A 20,652-nucleotide genomic window follows, 5' to 3' on the forward strand; every position below is an offset into this window, starting at 1 on the left:
ATTTTTATTTCCTGTCTTTCTAAAAGAGTTAAGGTGTAACATGCTTTCTATATTTTAAAAAGCAGAATATACTATATTTATTAACTAATCATCAAACCTTATCAAGTTAATATGTATCATACTGCATACTGTGGACCTGTACAGCACCCCTTGGCACAACATCAATCTAACCAGTTCTGTAGGTAAGTTTTGGTCCGGCTCCTGTTCACCTTGTACCAGAGAGTCCCTGAGCTTCCACCTACAGTAAAAACACGCCCAAGTGATGTATTGGGCTGGCTTCACCACCGGCTGGAGGGCATCATGCAACCGGTTTCTTCAGTCTCCTTAGGAAGTAGGGTCACTGTTGCACCCTCTTGAAAAGAGTGGTGGGGTTGTTGGTGGTCCATGTCAAGTCCTCAGTGATGTAGACGCTGAGAAACTTAAAACTGCTGACTCTCTTTACTGCTGTCCCGCATGTTCCCTCCTCTGCTTCCTGAAGTCACAATCAACTCCTTTGTTTTGCTGACATTGAGGGAGAGATTGTTGTCCTGGCAGCATAATACTAGTTTACTTGCCTCCTCCCTATAGGCCGACTCATTGTTGTTGGTTATCAGGCCTACAACCGTGGTGTCATCAGAAAACTTGGAGTTGGTGTCGTGCAAAGCCACGCAGGCGTGCGTGAACAGGGAGTTCAGCAGAGGGCTGAGGACACACACGTCGGGGCCCTGTGTTAAGAGTCAGTGTGCAAGAGGTGTTGTTGCCAATCCTCACAATCTGTCGCAGAAGATGGTGTCCAGACCCAGGGCCTGGTGTTGAGCTAGGAGGAATCAATATTGTTGAATACTGAACTGTAGCCAATGAACAGCATTCTTACATAGGTGTTCCTCTTGTCCAGATGTGTTATGGCCGTGTGAATAGCGATGTAAATGGCATTTTCCATGGATCTGTTGGCTAGGTAGGCAAATTGGAGTGGGTACAGTGTGCCTGGCATGCTGGCCTTGAGGTGGGCCATGACCAGCTTCTCGAATTACTTCATGAGTGCGAAGGGTCGATAGTCATTTGGGCATGTCACCTTGTTTTTCTTAAGCACTGGGATGATGGTGGTCTCCTTGAAGCAGCCTGGGACAGGTTGAAGATGTCGGAGAAGACGCTCGCCAGCACACGCTCTGAGGACGCGATCAGGAATTCCATCTGGGCCGGCTGCTTTGAACGTATTCACTCTTTTGAGAGTTTTACTCACGTCAGCCTCGGAGAGGGAAAGCACCTGGTCGTCCGGAGAAGCAAATCTTCCTGGATGGTTCAGTATGGTCTGCCTCGAAGCGAGTATAGAATGTGTTAAGCTCGTCTGGGAGAGAGGCGTCGGTGGGCACCACACAGCTGAATTTGTTTTGTAGTCTGTGATATTCTGTGGTGTTGCCACATACTGTATGAATGCTGCAGTACGGCCTCTCAGCATGGTGCGGATATCTCCGTTCATCCAGGGTTTTTGGTTGGGGTATGTCTGGATTGTTATTGTGGGTACAACATACACATTTCCTAATGAAGCCTGTGACTGACAATGTACACTGAACAAAAATATAAAACCCACACGTAACAATTTCATAGATTTTACAAAGTTACAGTTCATATAAGGAAATCAATCAATTAAAATAAGTTCATTAGGCCCTAATTTATGGATTTCACATGACTGGGAATACAGACGTGCATCTGTTAGCCACAGATACCTTTTTATTTTTAAAGTAGGAGCATGGATCATAAAAACAGTCAGTATCTGGTGGGACCACCATTTACCTCATTCAGCACGACACATCTCCTTCACATAGAGTTGATCAGGCTGTTGATTGTAGCTTGTGGAATACTGTCCAACTCCTCTTCCATGGCTGTGTGAAGTTGCTGGATATTGGTGGGAACTGGAACACGCTGTCGTACAAGTCGATTCAATGGGTGACATGTCCGGTGAGTATACAGGCCATGGAAGAACTGGGACATTTTCAACTTCCAGGAATTGCGTACAGATCCTTGCGACATGGGGCCGTGCTTTATCATGCTGAAACGTGATGGCGGCGGATGAATAACATGACAATGGGCCTCAGGATCTCGTCACGGTATCTCTGTTCATTCAAATTGCCATCGATAAAATGTATTTGCTTTCGATGTCCGTAGCTTATGCCTGACCATACCATAACCCCACCGCCACCATGGGGCACTCTGTTCACAACGTTGACAACACCATACACGTGGTCTGACTTCTGCTCAGTACAGTTGAAACTGGGATTCATCTGTGAGAAGCACACTTCTCTAGCGTGCCACTGGCAATCGAAGGTGAGCATTTTCCCACTGAAGTCGGTTATGATGCGAATTGCAGTCAGGTCAAGATGCTGGTGAGGATGCAGATGAGCTTCCCTGTGACATTTTCTGACAGGTTGTGCAAACCCACAGTTTGGTCTCTGACGATACCACAGGTGAAGAAGCCAGATGTGGAGGTCCTAGGCTGGTGTGGTTACACGTGGTCTGCAGTTGTGAGGCTGGCTTATGGTAGAGAAATTAACATTCAACAGCTCTGGTGCATGCTCAATTGCACGCTTCCTCAAAACTTGAGACATCTGTGGTATTGACAAAACTGCACATTTGAGTGGCATTTTATTGTCCTCAGCACAAGGTGCACATGTGAAATGAGCATGCTGTTTAATCAGCTTTTTGATATGCCTCACCTATCAGGTGGATGGATTATCTTGGCAAAGGAGAGATGCTCACTAACAGGGATGTAAACCAATTTGTGCACAAAATTTGAGAGAAATAAGCGTTTTTTTTTTTGGGCTCCCTCTTGAGTTTCTGCTTGTAAGCGGGGAGTAGGAACAGAGAGGCATGATCGGATTGACCCTTGTGGGGGCTCACGCTCCCTGCCTCCCTGCCTAGCTCTTCTGCTGTCAGGAGAAGGGCCAGAGAGTGAGGGCAGCACCACACCAAAGGAACACAGGAGACCACTCTGGTGGACAGATATACCTCTCTTGGCTTAGAATAGGATAGTTTATTCATTCCTCCTGTCTGTTTTGTGTTGCATCTCTCCTCCAATTATTATTTTTTTGAATTGTACCCCTTTTTCTCCCCAATTTCGTGGTATCCAATTGTTGTAGTAGCTACTATCTTGTCTCATTGCTACAACTCCCGTACGGGCTCGGGAGAGACAAAGGCTGAATGTCCGATACACAACCCAACCAGCCGTACTGCTTCTTAACAAGGCGCGCATCCAACCCGGAAGCCAGCCGCACCAATGTGTCGGAGGCACCTGGCAACCTGGCAACCTTGGCTAGCACGCACTGCGCCCGGCCCGCCACAGGAGTCGCTGGTGTGCGATGAGACAAGGAGATCCCTACCGACCAATCCCTCCCTAACCCGGACGACGCTAGGCCAATTGTGCGTCGCCCCACGGACCTCCCGGTCGCGGCCGGTTACGACAGAGCCTGGGCGCGAACCCAGGGACTCTGATGGCACAGCTGGCGCTGCAGTACAGCGCCCTTAACCACTGCACCACCCGGGAGGCCCCTCCAATTATTTTTAAAAGTTTTATGGCAGACTACGTTCAGCAGCACTCACAATGTCTATTTTCTCCGGGTTTCCTCTCAGTTTGCGCTATGCAGTTGATAACCAAAGTAATAAACACTACAAAATACACCTTAACATATCATATGTCTCTACTCTTCAAGGAGCAGGACACTAAACCGGACGCTTATATAAAAAAAAATCACACTATGCCCTCAGACGAACCATCAAACAAGCAAAGCATCAATACAGGATTAAGATTGAATCCTACTACACCGGCTCTGACGCTCCTCGGATGTGGCAGGGCTTGGAAACTATTACAGACTACAACGGGAAACCCAGACGCGAGCTGCCCAGTGACGCGAGCCTACCAGACGAGCTAAATGTCTTTATGCTTGATGCTCGCTTCGAGCCAAGCAACATTGAAGCATGCACGAGAGCACCAGCTGTTCTGGATGACTGTGTGATAATGCTCTCGGTAGCCGATGTGAGCAAAACCTTTAAACAGGTCAACATTCACAAAGCCGCGGGGCCAGACGGATTACCAGACGTGTACTCAAAGCATGCGAGGACCAACTGGCAAGTGTCTTCAATGACATTTTCAACCTCTCTCTGACCGAGTCTGTAATAATTACATGTTTCAAGCAGACCACCATAGTCCCTGTGCCCAAGGAATCCAAGGAACTTTTGTACACTGCTGCTACTCGCTGTTTATTATCTATGCATAGTCACTTCACCCCTACCTACATGTACAAATTACCTCGACTAACCCGTACCTCCACACACTGACTCGGTACCGGTACCCCCTGTATATAGCCTCGTTATTTTATTGTGTTACTTTTTACTTCTGTTTATTTGGTAAATATTTTAACTCTTCAACTGCACTGTTTGTTAGGGGCTTGTAGGCATTTCACAGTAAGGTCTACACTTGTATTCGGCGCATGTGACAAATAGTTTGATTTGATTTGATCATTACTTCTTTAACTTCACTCCTTTCTTCCACTCTTCTCAACACCTCGAGATAGGAGACATTTTGGACTGCTCTTATTCTTGCCAACTCTGTTTTCTTTACCTCCTTAGGTTTCTTCTTTCCTAAAGGATAAATAAAACCCATTCGTGATAGGAAAAACTAACTTAATCCACCCCCCCAAAAAAAACAATTAAAAAAATCCCATTTCTTCCTTCAAATCTCCATATCTCCCTTCTCAGGCTCTATGACCTGAGGGGGTGGCATGGCTTCTGACAATACTCCATGCAACTCTTCGGCCGAAAAAGTCTCAGTCCCAGGAACCGTTCCGTCGCATCCACAATAATGTCTATTTTCCTGGACATCCTCTCCACCGTGGCAGTGCCATTAATCACCATAGTTATAAAGGCCACAAAGTCCACCTTCTTAACCTTTAACATATCTGGGTCCTGCTGTTAAGCGACAACCCCTACAGCCTTCAGTGAAGGCCTATCCACCACCATCGACTCTTCAGGAGCACCATTCGAAACCTTTTAACAGCCCCTGCATATGAAATGCTCTGGACAGCCCTTACTTTGGCCAGCTCATTATCATTCATCCTTGTTGTGCATTCCAAAGACGTGGCTTCATGGTTCCCACCCCAATTGCACCCTGTATCATTTATCACTTTTAAAACACATATGATCTTTTCCACAACTTGAACATATTTTTCATTTCTGCAACATTGACTTCCGACAAAATGTCAGATAGAACATTTACAATGGATTGGATTGGTCTGAGAGGCAGGCACAGGTGTTCAAGACCAATCCATGCACATTTCTTCTTCGTTACAGTAGCCTAACTACCACGGCCTGACGGTGACGTCTACCTGAAGTCCAATTCTCATTTCCCCACTGAATCCTCATTCTCACATCCATTCCACTTCCTCAATAGATATTCTAAACCCATTTTATGTCTGGTGCTTAAACTCCTGAATTGAGCCAATTAGAGCTGCTGAAGGCCAACCTCATCCTCTGTCAAACATTCTTGCTAGACTGAGGATGTAGAGGAGGGTGCAGGGGCTTTCTCCAACACAGAACCACAGTACAGGCCGAAGAGTGCAGACGTGAATCATCTCCGTAACAGACGTCCAACTCATTCTCGTGATCATCAAATTGATATTAGTGTTGTTGATTTAGCTAGCTAGTAAATAAACCAAATCATTTTCTGCTGGTGTGCAACACTGTCAACAAAATTCCCGCAACTTGCAAAGGTGCACTATACTGTGTCCCATTGGATGGATGCTCATTCTTCTTCTAGTGAACATTTTAGTAGTGGACAAAAGGATTCGCATCATCTACTGTGCTTTTCAGGTAACTTACATTTCGCAACATCCTACACACACTCAAAATAAGAGTCAGGCAGTGAAATACTCATACTTTAAATAATTTATTGCAGGCAAACAATACTGTTAATATGTACAAACATTCCTTTGTATGGGATTGATTAATTGCTGATGAAGAAAAATTTTAACTTGCAGGTACATCCTTTGAGAGATTACTGTTTTAGTGGTGTTTCTCAATGACAGGTCCAAACTGCAGGACTTACAAAAGGTTTAAAGCCCTGTTCAATAGACAAATTGGATTAAAAACGATACCAGAGCCAGGGGTGTATTCATTCCGCCAATTCTGTTGCAAAACGTTTCTTAAACTGAAGCAAATGGAACAGGAGGGACCAGGAGGGACCTGTCCTTGTTTTGCTCCGTTTGGTTCTTAAAACAGTTTCCGTAATGAATAAACCCCCGTACTATACTCAACAATTTTCCAATAAATTGCAATTCTAAAAAGGCTAATTTGAACCAGTAAAACAACAAAAACACCCCTAAAGTGGAAACAACTGGAGCTCTCTTTTGCAGACAGTTTGCTGCCACTTGACAGTATTCAGTAATTCTAGCTCTTTTATTAGTTTCACAAACCCACCTCCTTAAATGCATAGCTTGTTAAAGGGTGGTTGGCCAACTAATTGGCCAAATCCTCAATGTGCAATTTAACAACATTTCCCTGGAGGTCAGTAGGGTGCAACATTCAGAACACTGAAAACAGAGAAGTACCATATAGAACAGACAATTCTCTTGAATACTGTATTTATAAGCCCCATGTAGCAAAATTGTACGCATTCCAGTGTTTGTTCTATACATCACATTTCTATTGCAAGGTTTTTTTTCTAGATCAAAAAAGGGGCTTAGGTGATGGTGTGGCAGGAAGCATGGCAATGAGCACGGTTGGCCCGTCGGGCTCATCTTGGCGGTATAGATTGTAAAAAAAAAAAAACATATTTATCCAATTTCCTGCAACTCTGCAGTCTCCATGGAGCGGAGATACATTTTTTTCAGTTTTAAAGCTAATTTCCTGAAAACGTTATTTATTTTTTTATACTTGGTGGCCTGTCTAAGCATATTTTTTTTTTTCTTCCGAAAAAGCCCTGTATTGTAAATGTTCTGAGTGTTGCCTCCCCTGCACTACTCCCTGTAGCTGAACCCCATATTCTGTTGTTGCTTATACAGTTAGTATGAAATCAAACTACGCACACATTTGATGATGCTACTCTGCTGTTGAGCTACTTAGTAGTCTAAAATCCACCTCACACACTTTTTTTCCAACGGCGTTATGAGGAAGATTGAGGGAAAGTAGCATTTATGAAATAATCAAAAGAAGCAGAAAACTAACTCCCCCCACTCAGAACAGTCGCTACAACTCAGAGGAAATAAATGATTCAGTTGATTGTCCCCAATCTTCCAACCAACACAAATTCCAGCCAGAAAATAACCTGTAACTGAAGTGCAAACTATGCACAGTTTATTTTGAGAAAAAATATATATTTTTTGAAACATATCAATTGCTGGTTATCTTTGATTTTTCCCCAGTCGCAAACACTCCAGCAAGTCGAACACGAAACATATGTGTAAGTTCAGTCTCCCGCTATGCTCTCATACTAGTGTCATGGTCGTCTTTTTCTCTCAGACTCTAAGCAGAACTTCTCAAAAGCTTCCTCGATCTCAGGGTCCATCTCATCCTCGTCATTGAATGATCTGGAACACACAAAACGCAGGCAAAATTATTAAGGGAATATAAAGGTTTGTTTCAAATGCCATTCAGTGTACCACTAAATATCAAAGTCACAGTCCTCTAAAGGAAAAGGCATGCACACACAGTCGAGTGGGAGGTAGACGGGTCAACTAAGCGCTCTTTCTGTTTTGTCTGCAGACTCATCTGACTAGGAGGTTCTAGCTTCCCCTGTTCAATTGTGAGCTAAACAGTTACACACAAGTCGTCAACCTCATGTGGCTCTCAGTTTGTGACCTGGGTGACATTTTGCACTGCTAAATCATGGCCGCCACTGCAAAAAAAAATAAAAAAGGAGATCTACGTATTACAGACCCAAACCCCTGCTAACTCTGCTTCCGCTGCTGAGAAAAATCTTAGGGGAAACACTGCAATGGCATTTGCACACAGGAGTGAGGCAGAAAGGTCACAAGACAAATACTAGTGGCATTTGTGACAATAGCACTGGATTGTGTGACTTATTTTTTGTGGTCTGATGGTTCTCATAGAAGAATATTCTAGAACTACAGAGGAACGTTCTAAAACTACAGAACGGCATTCTAGAACTATAGAGGAATTTTCTAGACCAGAATAGCATTCTAGAACAACATAGGTATATTTTACGGATTAAGTTCCAGTATGACTCACACACGTGGGAACCAAGTCAACTGAAAAAGCCAGGGAACATGACCAAAACTAAATCACAGACAATAAATACTCACGACTCATTTCCATTCTCTTCATAGGCCTCTGGGAAATAGTCATCTTCCCGATCCAGGATCTCCTGGTATTTTTCAGAATATTCTGTAACACCAAAACATAAATTTAGGGACAATGGGTAGTTTGCAGGGTTTCACCTTGATGAATGCTGAGGATTGATACTTACCAGGGTCGGCTGCTGTAAAGGGAGTGCCATCTGCAGTGTAGAACGTAGGCTCATTCTGACAGGAGAAGCACACAAAGACAAACACAAGGAACACAGGTGAAAGGTTGGTGGGCATGAACTTCCATTTGAACATTTAAACCAGTTTCGCCCAAATGTTGGATGCCCCGCAATTCCTTTTGTGCCATGGCTTAAAGCAGGAGTTGGCTTTGAGACACGAGTGAAACATTTTAAAAGCTTGTTGTTCTCTGGCCCTAGCCCCCACTCCTCACCATGAAGTAGTTGGGGTCGTTGTCAGGTGTAGCGTCGGCAGCAGCAGCAGCATGGACTCTGCCCCAGTTACTAGACCTCAGCTCCACCAGTCGCAATAACATCTGCTTCACATCTCTGATGAAAACACAAGACAGTCGTATGTAAAATCACTCACTCGGCGTCAACAGCATCTTCTTCACACAACAGGCAGTCATTCATCCTACCATCTTTTACCTAATAGAAGAAGCATTCATTTTACTTCTGAATCTGGCAGAGGTAACACACACACCAACCTGCTGCACTGGGCATCCAGCACAATGTTCTCAATCCTCTGGACTATTTGGTCCATGTCAGACTTCCCGCTCTCTTTCCACGTATCCTCCAAAACCGAGCCTGTCAACTACAGATGACATCACAGGTAAACGTCATTGTAACACGGGAATTTTTCTTGCACATTACAACAATCTTGACATTACATTGTAATATAGTATCATTTGGATTGTGGCCTGCAGATTTCTTTCAATAGACAGTAATTAACGGTGTACCACCGATGTGGAACATTGAATCAACTTGACATTAGAGATCAGAAAACGTGTGTAATCACCTTGAGCAGTTTGACAGCACAGATGAGGTTTCCATCCACGGGGTGGGAGAAGAGGGCATTCATCAATTCCCTCAGGGCAGTAAGCAGGATCTCAGCTCGAGACGGAGGCCCTTTCGCACTCTTAAGCTGAGACAACCAATAATACAAGACAGCAGTCAGGTTCGGTCTAATCTCAGTTAACCCAGAATTTAAAATCTAGCACCATTTGGACAGATGCTCAAATACGTTCTGGGGGGAGCGTGCTTAAAAATAGGGCTGTGACAAATATGGAATTTTGGGAGAAGATGAATTGTCATGCAAAAATGGCCTCGGTTATTGTCATAATTGTCATTTTTGTTGAAAGATGTTTTCAATTTATAATGCATCTTAGAAAAATAGCTACGACATACACAATGAATACAACACAGCTTGGTGACACCCCTATCACATTGGGAAATTATTCTGCTCCTCCAGACACTGCTGTTCTGCTCGTAAAATGATTACCAACATAACCCATTTCATGTCAAAATGAACACAGCTATTGGGTAAACTATAGTCACGTCAGAAAGTATTCACACCCCTTGACTTTTTTCACATTTTGTTACAGCATGAATTTAAAATGGATTCAATTGAGATTTGTTTTGTCACTGGCCAACACACAATACTCCATAATGTCAAAGTAGAATTACGTGTTTCAAATTTTGTACAAATTATTTCTAAATGTCAGGTTCAATTTCTTGAGTCAATAAGTATTCAACCCCTTTGTTATGGCGAGCCTAAATAAGTTCAGGGGTAAGCATATGCTTAACAAGTCACATGGACTCAGTGTGTGCAATAGTGGTTAACATGATTTTTTAATGACTACCCCATGTCTGTACCCCACACATACAATCATCTTTAAGGTCCCTCAGTCGAGCAGTGAATTTCAAAACAGATTCAACCACAAAGACCAGGGAAATTTCCCAATGCTCGCAAAGAAGGGCACCTATTGGTAGGTATTGGTATAAAAAAAGAAGAAGACATTAAATATCCCTTTGAGCATGGTGAATTTGTTATTTACTCTTTGGTTGGTTTAGTAATACTCTGTAGTGACTAAGATACAGGCGTCCTTCCTAGCTCCGTTGACGGAGAGGAAGGAAACCGCTCAGGGATTTCACCATGAGGTCAATGGTGACTTTAAAACCGTTAAGAGTTTATTGGCTATGATAGGTGGAAACTAAGGATAGATCAACAACATTGTAGTATCCTGAAATACTAACCTAAATTACAGAGTGAAAAGCAGGAATTAAAAATATTCCAAAACATGCATCATGTTTGCAACAAGTCACTAAAGTTATATGGCAAAAATGTGGCAAAGCAATTAAGTTTTTGTCCTGAATACAAAGTTATGTTTGGGGCAAATCCAATACATTACTAGAAATCCACTCTGCATATTTTCAAGCATAGTGGTGAATGCATCATGTTATGGGTGTGCTTGTAATCGTTAAGGACTGGGGAGTTTTTCAGGATAAAAAATAAACGTAATGAGCTAAGCACAGGTAGAATCTTAGAGGAAAACCAGGTTCAGTCTGCTTTTCATCAGACACTGGGAGATGGTTTAACCTTCCTGCAGGACAATAACCTAAAACACAAGGCCAAATCTACACACTGGAGTTGTTACCAAGAAGACAGTGAATGTTCCTGCTCTTAGAGACTTACCCAGAAAAATTCAAATCAGTAATCGCTGCCAAAGGTTATTCTACAAAGTATTGACTCAGGGGTCTGAATACTTATGCTCATGAGATCTGTATTTCATTATCAATACATTTGCAAAAAATTCTAAAATCATTAATCCGTTTAGAATTCAGTCTGTAACAAAATGTGGAATAAGTCAAGGGATATAAATACTTTCTGAAAGGACTGCATCTACTTGAATATAAAGTTGGATCCCCCCTATTAAGATATTTGTAAAAAAAAAAAAAATCCATGGCTAATGTCCAGAATGGTTGATTATACGATTATAAGATAATTGTGCCAGCCCTAGTTAGAAATGAAGATTTACGGTTTTCAAAGTCTCCACCCTTGCAAAAGGAAACTCAGCCAAAGCCCCCCACCTCCAACATTTTCAACTGTGTTCATCATCAGTCAAAATTAATCTGTTTAGGCAACTCCTTCGCCCAATCCTGATACGTCCAAATACCCAGTGACAAAAACCCAACTGTTATCTCACAGATCCCATAGCATGCCGACAGATCTACTGTACCAGTTATGTTTAGGTAGTCTATCCACAAGAGATTAGGTTCTGTCTAGAGTTTATTATCAACTCAAAATGTATCTAGGGGGAGGGGTATTGGAAGTTGGGTTATGGGAAGCAAGTGTCAAAGTTGAGGGGTTGAAATGGCACAGATCCACAGAGACAAAGAACCCCAAAAGACTGGGACAGGACAGAGGGGCTCCTGCTCACCTCCAGTCTGAGGTAAAGCTCCCCCAGGAAGAGCACATAGGCATGGAACTTCTTCTGAGTGTCCGCGTCCCCCCGCACCGCTACATCCCTCTGTTCATACTCTGTCTGACACCTACCGGGGGAAGAGAGAGTGTGTTTCTGTATGATTGGCTACAAGTGTTCATTATGTTAGGCATAAAGCATCAGCACGAAGCCCAATGATGACAAAAGTGATGAAGTAGATGTTAGGCCTACTTGATAAAATGTTACTAACATAAACAAAGCTCACCGTTTTAGTAACAGCTGACGGAAGTTGCCACTTGCTGGGCTGAGTGCAAGTTTGTGAGACAGAAAGTTACAGAGCCTTGCCCCCGTGTAAGAGAAATTGGGGATAACAGTAGACTGCAAAACAGGAATCACACAACATAACAAATTTAGTCCAATTTAAAAAAAGATAGACAGTGCTATAAAATTCATAAGCAGGTAGATGGCCGAACCGTGCGTGTGTTGATACACATACTTGTGTGTAGAGGAGTTCCACCAATTCCTGCAGCGTCTCCTCTGTAGTGACCCAGCTGTTCAGCATGTTTGCTATGTGCTCAATGTCGTTCTCAAAGGACCCCGGCGAGGAGTTTAGGTGGCTGAGAAACTCCTCAACCAATTCAGCCAATGTTGTCTCAGTATAATAGCCATCACTGCCATCCTCCGAAACAGATTCCTTTAAAATTGAGAATACCGGTAATCAAGGATTGGTGAAAAATATGGATACTAGCTAGACATTGGTAGTGGATGAGGTGATTCACTAGTTCAGTCCTTATAATGTAAAGTGCAGTTGATGAGGTACTATGCAACCCATTATCATTATCCATTTGTACAGGGTGTGAACCCAGCACCACAACACCTAATTTAATTTAATAAGGGGCTTTATTACTTGGTTAACCTAGTTCAGTATTTCCCAAACTCAGTCCAGGGGCCCTTCCTGGGTGCACGTTTTAAACTAAAATGTGCACCCAGAAGGGTCCCTGGACTGAGTTTGGGAAACCCTGACCAAGTTGAACCAGCCAGGTGTGTTAGTAGTACTGGGGGGGGGGGGGGGGGGTTGGGGGGGGGGGTTGGGGGAACACTGCTTTAATACCTCATAGGGGGGGGAGCTGGAAGGGTAGAACTCGGGTGCGTTGGCTGACAGAATGGAGGTGTTCACCAGAGAGTCCACCCTTTTCACTTTGGAGGCAGGAGTGCTGTTGTTGTGAATGACCTGGTGGGGTTTGCTTGGTCTTCTGCTTTCTGAGTGGGAAATGAAGGAAATACTGAAGACCATAGCTAGCAAGTCTGGCACGAGGGACACTGGGTGGCATGTACATAACTAGTCATGTGACCTGATTTGGCCGCCGTCCTTGCGCTTTATTTAGCAGTTAGCTCACTGACCAATGTCTAAAATAAGACTTACAATTTAGCTATGGGTAATTCGTGCGACGAATAGCGAATTTTTGTCGGTATGACGGGGGGATTCAAGTTGTTCTCGCTTTTAGTATAATGTATTCAGTGACGTAATTCAATTGACGTTTAAATTGTGTAGCTACTAATGTTTGTCTGAAACGTGTGTGCAGCCTTCTTGAGTCGTCTAAAAGTATAGCTTGTCAGCTATTGCTGACGTGAGCAAACGGGGCGCGCTCAACCCATGCCCGTGAGAGAATGTTGTGTAGATTCACGCTAGAGGTCCACTGTCAGGAAATTCACCAGTTTGTTGCCTATGCTAGCTAGCTACTTACTAGCACCTGTGTGAAGCTAGCCATAATAAGTATGAGCCACAAGTGGATTTTCCGTTTCGCCTTCAAAATACAAGTTCCCCTTTGAAAGTGATTCAAACGGATTCAACTAGTGGATTCATGATATGTTTGGCCTAGATAATGCTAAACAAGGTCAGAATGTTACATAAATTCAACAAAGCACAATTAGTTTACTTGGCAGAGTTGAAATCGCACTGGATGTATTAGACTTTATAATTGAATTGGGGGCATACTTAGTGGCAGTGCCTTCAGAAAGTATTCATACCCCTTGACTTATTCCACATGTTGCTGTTACAGCCTGAATTCAAAATGGATCAAAAATAAATGGATCAAAAATAAATGTTTAAAAAAATGCACCCATCTACACACAATACCCCCATAATGACAAAGTGAAAACATGTTTTAAGAAATGTTAGCAAGTTTACTGAAAATTAAACACAGAAATAACTAATTTACAAAGATACTTTGTCAAAAAGTATCTCTTACTACCTTTGGTAGTGATTACCGCTTTGAGTCTTTCTGGTTAAGTATCTAAAGCCTTGTTCACACCGCAAGCCTTGATGCTCATCAGTTTGTTTTTCAAATCCGTTTTTGACCACTGACTGTCCAAGCAGCAAGTCAGAAGTTATGTAGCAAGCTGAAGGTAAGAACACCTTCAAAGCCTCAAATGGTAAGATGATCCAACTTTCAAATGTATTTTTAGGCTAGCCCAAGCAGTCAACTAGCTAGCTGATTAGCTTTATAGCACATTCACAAATGTGTTTGTAAACAACTAACAAGCTACCACATAATGTTTTATTTATTTTACCTTTATTTAACTAGGCAAGTCAGTTAAGAACAAATTCTTATTTTCAATGAACAGTGTGGGTTAACTGTTCCGGGGCAGAACGACAGCTCAGGGGTTTGAACTTGCAACCTTCCGGTTACTAGTCCAATGCTCTAACCACTAGGCTACCCTGCCGCCCCGACAACAAAATAACATTCTAAATACCACTTGAGGGCCAAAACATTATGATCTGATTTGACCAGTCAGATAAGTCTTATGGCCAGGAATCAGATTTGTTTCCCGACTTCAAACCACCTACTGCTTTGAAATGTGCTTTGAAATGTGGCTTGAAATGTGCTTTTTGGCTGTTCAGACTGTAGGAAAAATAACAGATTCGAATTGGATATGCAAATAAATGGGATTTTAGTCACTTCAAACTGCCTATGTGAACACGTCTTAAGCGCTTTCCACATCTGGATTATGCAACATTTCCCCTTTATTCTTTTCAAAAGTCTTCAAGCTCTGTCAAATTGGTTGTTGATCAATGCTAGACAACTATTTTCAGGTCTTGCAATAGATTTTCAATTACACTAAAGTCAAAACTGTAAATTAGCCACTCAGGAACATTCACTGTCTTCTTGGTAAGCAACTCCAGTGTAGATGTGGCCTTGGGGTTTTAGATTATGGTCCTGCTGGAAGGTGAATTCATCTCCCAATATCTGGTGGAAAGCAGACTGAACCTGGTTTTCCTCTAGGATTTTGCCTGTGCTTAGCTCCATTCCATTTGTCATATCCTGAAAAACTCTCCAGTCCTTAATGATTACAATCATACCAATAACATGATGCAGCCCCCAATATCCTTGAAAATATGAAGAGTGGTACTCAGTGTTGTGTTGGATTTGCCCCAAACATAATTATTCAGGACAAAAAAAAAGAAATTGCTTTGCCACATTTTTGACAGTATTTCTTTAGTGCCTTGTTGCAAACAGGATCTAGAAAAAAATAATTGTTTTGACATTATAGGGTATTGTGTGTAGGTCAATGAATTAATTTGATCCCTTTTAAATTCAGGCTGTAACACAAAAACATTTGGAAAAAGTAAAGGGGTGTGAATACTTTCTGAAGGCAGTGTATAGGAACTGTACAGCCAAAGATTTTATAACTAACCCAAGATAGACCACAACCTGTTGTTTCCAATTTGAGCAAATGAATCAGTGGGCAGTACAAGCAAGGAGGTGGGAAGGGCCAGACACAAGCTTGCGAGATCCTATTGGCGCATTCTGAAGTTCACGTCTGCAATAACTCAATTCACTCTTGCATTTCTAAACAATGGAATTTTAAAAACTTTGGCAAAGAGTAAAGTCTACAAAACTTTGTCCTCTCTGTTCATAAGATATTCTAGTTTTGGGAACAGAAAACTGTATTGAGATCAAATGTTCATAGATACAAAAATTAGCAGGGTTGCAAAGAAAACACCATATCTTAGACTGGCCATTAAAAATAAAAGATTAAGATAGGAAAAAGAACACAGACAATGGACAGAGGAACACCACCTAGAAGGCCAGCATCCCAGAGTCGCCGGGACCGGCCCTGAATTCAAAGCACTATGTTTAGGCCAAATCCAACACAATGAATCACTGAGTATCAAATCCAAATCTAATTTTATTTGTCACATATGCTGAATTCAACAGGTGTGTGTACCTTTCCATGAAATGCTTACTAACAAGCCCTTAACCAACAATGCCATTTTAAGAAAATAGAGTTAAGAAAATATTTACTAAATAAACTAAAGTGAAAAACAGAAAAAGCTCAAAAAAACTAAATTAAAATACAGAACCAGGTAAAAGTTTGGACACGCGTACTCAAGGGTTTTTCTTTATATTATAATTTTCTACATTGTAGAACAATAGTGAAGAAATCAAAACTATGAAATACCACATATGGAATCATGTAGTAACCATAGAAATAGTTAACTGAAAATATACTTTATATTTGAGATTCTTCAGAGTAGCCACCCTTTGCCTTGACGACAGCTTTGCACACTGTTGGCATTCTCTCAACCAGCTTCATGAGGTAGTCACCTGGAATGCATTTCAATTAACAGGTGTGCCTTGTTAAAAGTTCATCTGTGGAATTTCTTTACTTCTTAATGCATTTAAGCCAATCAGTTGTGTTGTGACAAGGTAGGGGTGGTATACAGAAGATAGCCCTATTTGGGAAAAGACCAAACTGGCTCTTATGAGGACAGCCACAGGAAAGTAAGACCCAGAGTTACCTCTGCTGCAGAGTTAAGTGCACCTCAGAGTGTAGCCCAAATAAATCGTTCACAGAATTCAAGACACATCATCAACTGTTCAGAGGAGACTAGAGGTCGACCGATTAATCGGAATGGCCGATTAATTGGGGCCGATTTCAAGTTTTCATAACAATCGGAAATCGGTATTTTGGGGCGCCGATTTAAAACATTAAAAAAACATTTTTTTATACCTTTATTTAAATCTTTATTTAACTAGGCAAGTCAGTTAAGAACACATTCTCATTTTCAATGACGGCCTAGGAACAAGGCAGAACGACAGATTTTTACCTTGTCAGCTCGGGGGATCCAATCTTGCAACCTTACAGTTAACTAGTCCAACGCAATAACGACCTGCCTCACGAGGAGCCCGCCAGTTACGCGAATGTAGTAAGCCAAGGTAAGTTGCTAGCTAGCATTAAACTTATCTTATAAAAAACAATCAATCAACGACTGTCGTTGCACCAATGTGTACTTAACCATAAACATCAGTCCCTTTCTTAAAATCAATACACAGAAGTATATATTTTTAAACCTGCATATTTAGCTAAAAGAAATCCAGGTTAGCAGGCAATATTAATCAGTTGAAATTGTGTCACTTCTCTTGCGTTCATTGCATGCAGAGTCAGGGTAAATGCAACAGTTTGGGCAGCCTGGCTCGTTGCGAACTAATTTGCCAGAATTTTACATAATTATGACATAAAATTGAAGGTTGTGCAATGTAACAGGAATATTTAGACTTATGGATGCCACCCGTTAGATAAAATACGGAACAATTCCGTATTTCACTGAAAGAATAAACGTCTTGTTTTCGAGATGATAGTTTCCGGATTCGACCATATTAATGACCTAAGGCTTGTATTTCTGTGTGTTATTATGTTATAATTAAGTCTATGATTTGATAGAGCAGTCTGACTGAGAGATGGTAGGCACCAGCAGGCTCGTAAGCATTCATTCAAACAGCACTTTCATGCGTTTTGCCAGCAGCTCTTCGCTGTGCTTCAAGCATTGAGCTGTTTATGACTTCAAGCCTATCAACTCCCGAGATTAGGCTGGTGTAACCGATGTGAAATGGCTAGCTAGTTAGCGGGGTGCGCGCTAATAGCATTTCAAACGTCACTCGCTCTGAGACCTTGAAGTAGTTGCTCCCCTTGCTCTGCAAGGGCCGCAGCTTTTGTGGAGCGATGGGTAATGCTGCTTCGAGGGTGGCTGTTGTCGATGTGTTCCAGGTTCGAGCGAGGAGAGGGACGGAAGCTATACTGTTACACTGGCAATACTAAAGTGACTATAAGAACATCCAATAGTCAAAGGTATATGAAATAGAAATCGTATAGAGAGAAATAGTCCTATAATAACTACAACCTAAAACGTCTTACCTGGGAATATTGAAGACTCATGTTAAAAGGAACCACCAGCTTTCATATGTCCTCATGTTCTGATCAAAGAACTTAAACGTTAGCTCTCTTACATGGCACATATTGCACTTTTACTTTATCCTCCAACACTTTGTTTTTGCATTACTTAAACCAAGTTGAACATGTTTCACTATTTATTTGAAGCTAAATTGATTTTATTGATGTATTATATTAAGTTAAAATAAGTGTTCATTCAGTATTGTTGCAATTGTCATTATTACAAATAAATAAAATAAAAAAATTGGCAGATTAATCAGTATCGGCTTTTTTTGGTCCTCCAATAATCGGTATCGGCGTTGAAAAATCATAATCGGTCCACCTCTACTATCTAATGCTAGCTAAACGTAGTAATGAATAAATTGGCTACATTTCTTTAAAATGGACAATTCTGTGAACCATCTTGTGCAAGTTTTAATTTGACAATACCTGTACCCTTACCCATAAAACCTAGTGGTCAAACAGGGAATTATTACACCACTGTGGGGCTCTATTGAACTCCATACAAAAACACCTTCCTTGGTGGGCGAAACAACGTCACCTGCTGTACAGAGATTTTCTGCCGAGTTTGACCTCTCTCTTCCTTTTCCTCTCTGATACAAGTATGCCTCCAATGAAAATCTAAAGTCTAATACAATCCAGTGCGATTTCAACTGACTTGAACTTTTTAGTATCAAATGAACTATGTATTGTGTTGAATTCATACAACATTCCGGTCTTGTTTAGTATTATCTAGTCCAAATGGCATGATTCCACTATTTGTATCAGTTTGAATCACATTCAATGAGGACTTTTATTTTGGAGGCGAAACCCTAAATTAAACTATTGTGGCTAATCGTTGTGGCTAGCTTCACACAGGTCTAGCTAAATAGCTGTTAAAATGTAGGCAAAGATACTGGTAACTAAAACAGTAATCCAGTAACTTATAAGGTTTTCCTTCTTGTCTATGACATAGCTAACTAATGCAAATTACTTACAGTAAAGGCATATTTGAACTGACAGCACATCTTACCTCCGCCGATAGCCTCACTAGTGTTTGTGTTGTTCTCAGTCAAAGGTGGAGACGTCCGAGGCTGTCGTAGAGGCTCACGCTGGTTGAAAACAGAGTTTGCGTCCCCGTCTCCTACATCTGCGAGTCCGGGGCTTGTTGGCTTTATACGGGCTCTACCTGCGCCTGGGGCTCGGTCGAAATTCTCAGTCATCTCTGCTGCTTGTTTGTACTACGGCCTGTTTGGTAAAGCACAACACTACAGAACACCTGGCATTCCCTCCAAACAAATGTGAAGCGGTTTGGTAATTCCAATAACGTGCTATTAAATAATTATTTAGTTTGGCCTCAAACACTAACTTATCTCACTTTAATATTTACGTTTATTTTTCTCGATCGGATATTAAAACATATTTCTGTAAGGCCACTTCCTTCCACAACAAATCAGGATATCGGCTGATTATTCATGTGCAAGTGAAGGTATTGGTGACCTCTAGGGGAAGGGAGTGGCAGAGCATCAACTTGGAGCGGAGTGGGTCGTCGGTAGACTAGTTATCATAGCCACAAAGTCATAATTACGATTAAAACCCTGCCTATTTTTAAAATGTATATTCTTATAATCTGAGTTTAACTATAACCACACTGCTAACATTATGCCTAGTCCTAACCTTAAACTAACATCAAATGTTTGTTTTCATACATTTGTACGATATAGTCAATGTTGCCTTTGTGGCTGTGGTAACTAGTGACAACCGAGCGGAAGCAGACTGGAAAAAAGTCCCAGGAGGACTACATTGATCTGAAGCAAAAAAGTAAGTTAATCAAATACACATATCATGATAGATGTGACCCAAGTTCTTTAGCAATTAAAGAGAGTGGGGTGGTCGAATAATATAAACTTACCACCCACCTCCCACACTACAATAAAACCACAGACGCATGCATCAGAGAGCAGAATCAGGATCCTTGCGGATCAAACCCTCTCACATGTGCCACTCTCCCTCTGCTGCTCTCTCAGTAGCTGCCCACTACAAACATGTGTGTTTCACCAGACATAAACAATAAGCATTCATTAGTTGTTTAGCCTTCAGTCATTTTCCACATGTTTCCCAAAGCTGGATCACATTATGTCAAAGAGCATTCCCGTTCCAGAAATGTGGAGACACACTTTGATAAAAGATTACTTCCCCTATTTTCTGGTATTGCTGTTTTTCCCCTAAATGGGTGTCTTGGAGGGAGTTCAAACATTCACAAGTCAAGTCTTAGGAACGCATAGAAGATGACAATGCCTTTTGGAGTCCTTGCTAGCTGGGGTGTGTGTGTGTGTGTGTGGGGGGGGGGGTACAACATCTATGTTGTGATTGGCTACCTGGTTGATCCTGCCAGTAGCATATGCTTGTCTCAAAGATTAAGCCATGCAAGTCTAAGTAGACACGGCCGGTACAGTGAAACTGCGATTGGCTCATTAAATCGTTAAAACTTCATTTTTGAATTGCATACACTGGCAAAGGATGTAAAAATACCCCCACTATCTGTGACCAAGTAACAATATAGCATAATGTTAAAATCCAAGGAAATGCAGTGAAAAGGGGACGATATCAAGGCCATGGTGGAAATTGTAACGTAGCTCAGCGAGAATTACTACCCTGCCCCCTCGGAATGGGAAGGCAGACTTCGACTATTCAGCCACCTCACACATC

At 41.9% G+C, this 20,652-nt stretch overlaps 1 protein-coding gene across 1 annotated transcript; it reads right to left on the minus strand.

Annotated features, from left to right (window-relative positions):
- Positions 1-5,898: 5,898 nt before the first annotated feature.
- Positions 5,899-19,440, minus strand: LOC110525931 (polyadenylate-binding protein-interacting protein 1). Its single transcript, XM_021606453.3, has 11 exons — positions 18,977-19,440; positions 12,842-12,990; positions 12,227-12,424; positions 11,996-12,108; positions 11,728-11,839; positions 9,306-9,431; positions 8,995-9,101; positions 8,722-8,836; positions 8,453-8,507; positions 8,289-8,370; positions 5,899-7,553 (listed from the first exon to the last, which is right to left on the minus strand). The coding sequence occupies exons 1-11, from the start codon at positions 19,164-19,166 to the stop codon at positions 7,463-7,465; spliced, it is 1,338 nt and encodes a 445-aa protein (XP_021462128.2). The 5' UTR covers positions 19,167-19,440; the 3' UTR covers positions 5,899-7,462.
- Positions 19,441-20,652: the final 1,212 nt, after the last annotated feature.

Source organism: Oncorhynchus mykiss, chromosome 6, assembly GCF_057628025.1.
Source record: "Oncorhynchus mykiss isolate SJ-2025 chromosome 6, ASM5762802v1, whole genome shotgun sequence".
NCBI classification, from domain to species: domain Eukaryota; kingdom Metazoa; phylum Chordata; class Actinopteri; order Salmoniformes; family Salmonidae; genus Oncorhynchus; species Oncorhynchus mykiss.